General features: G+C 60.2%; 1 protein-coding gene across 1 annotated transcript in view; it reads left to right on the forward strand.

The window, feature by feature from the left end:
* The window catches only part of SYT3 (synaptotagmin 3), a 49,511-nt gene that overhangs the window by 12,039 nt on the left and 36,374 nt on the right, over window positions 1-1,098 (forward strand). The window contains exons 7-8 of the mRNA XM_037732846.1: window positions 86-296; window positions 396-532. Coding sequence (XP_037588774.1) covers window positions 86-296; window positions 396-532 — 348 coding nt within the window. The remainder of the gene's footprint in view (window positions 1-85; window positions 297-395; window positions 533-1,098) is intronic.

The raw sequence follows: 1,098 nt of genomic DNA on the forward strand, positions 1-1,098 counted from the left end.
CTGGGGGAGGAGGGGCTGGGGCCTGGACTCCCGGGGCTGGGGGAGGAGGGGCTGGGGCCTGGGGTCCCAGAAACCTGGGTCTGAGGGAGGGAGTCTGTGCTCCTTACTTCATTGCTGCTCCCAGACCCCTACGTGAAGGCCTCTCTGATCAGCGAGGGGCGGCGTCTGAAGAAGCGGAAAACCTCCATCAAGAAGAACACGCTGAACCCCACGTATAACGAGGCGCTGGTGTTCGACGTGGCCCCTGAGAGCGTGGAGAACGTGGGGCTCAGCATCGCCGTGGTGGACTACGACTGGTGAGGGGCGCAGCGGGGGTGGGGGGCGTGGCAGGAAGGCTGGGTGGGGACAGGCTCTTCCAGCGCCCTCCCCCGGGCCTCACCGACCCCAACCCGCAGCATCGGGCACAACGAGGTGATCGGGGTGTGCCGCGTGGGCCCCGACGCCGCCGACCCGCACGGCCGCGAGCACTGGGCGGAGATGCTGGCCAACCCCCGCAAGCCTGTGGAGCACTGGCATCAGCTAGTGGAGGTGAGTAGGGTCCCGCACCGCACCCGCCTAATACCCCAGCAGTCTCGGCCCCTTCATTCAAGCAACCAACGTGAACGTCGTTTTATTATTATTGTTTTATTTATTTATTTATTTTTGAGACGGAGTCTTGCTCTGTCGCCCAGGCTGGAGTGCAGTGTCGCGATCTCAGCTCACTGCGACCTCCGCCTCCCAGGTTCCAGCAATTCTGCTGCCTCAGCCTCCTGAGTAGCTGAGATTACAGGCATGGTGCTGCCACGCCCAGCTAATTTTTGTATTTTTAGTAGGGATGGGGTTTCACCGTATTGTCCAGGCTGGTCTTGAACTCCCGACTTTGGCCACCTCGGCCTCCAAAGTGCTGGGATTGCAGGCATGAGCCACCTGGCCCAGGTGTGTGTGTGTGTGTGTGTCAGAGTCTAGCCTTTGTTGCCCAGGCTGGAGTGCAATGGCGTAATCTCGGCTCACTGCAACCTCCGCCTCCCAGGTTCAGGCAATTCTCCTGCCTCAGCCTCCCGAGTAGCTGGGATTACAGGTGTATGCCACCACGCCAGCTAATTTTTTTTTTTTTTTTTT

This window comes from Cebus imitator, unplaced genomic scaffold (assembly GCF_001604975.1).
Source record: "Cebus imitator isolate Cc_AM_T3 unplaced genomic scaffold, Cebus_imitator-1.0 Scaffold473, whole genome shotgun sequence".
In the NCBI taxonomy this organism is placed as follows: Eukaryota; Metazoa; Chordata; class Mammalia; order Primates; family Cebidae; genus Cebus; species Cebus imitator.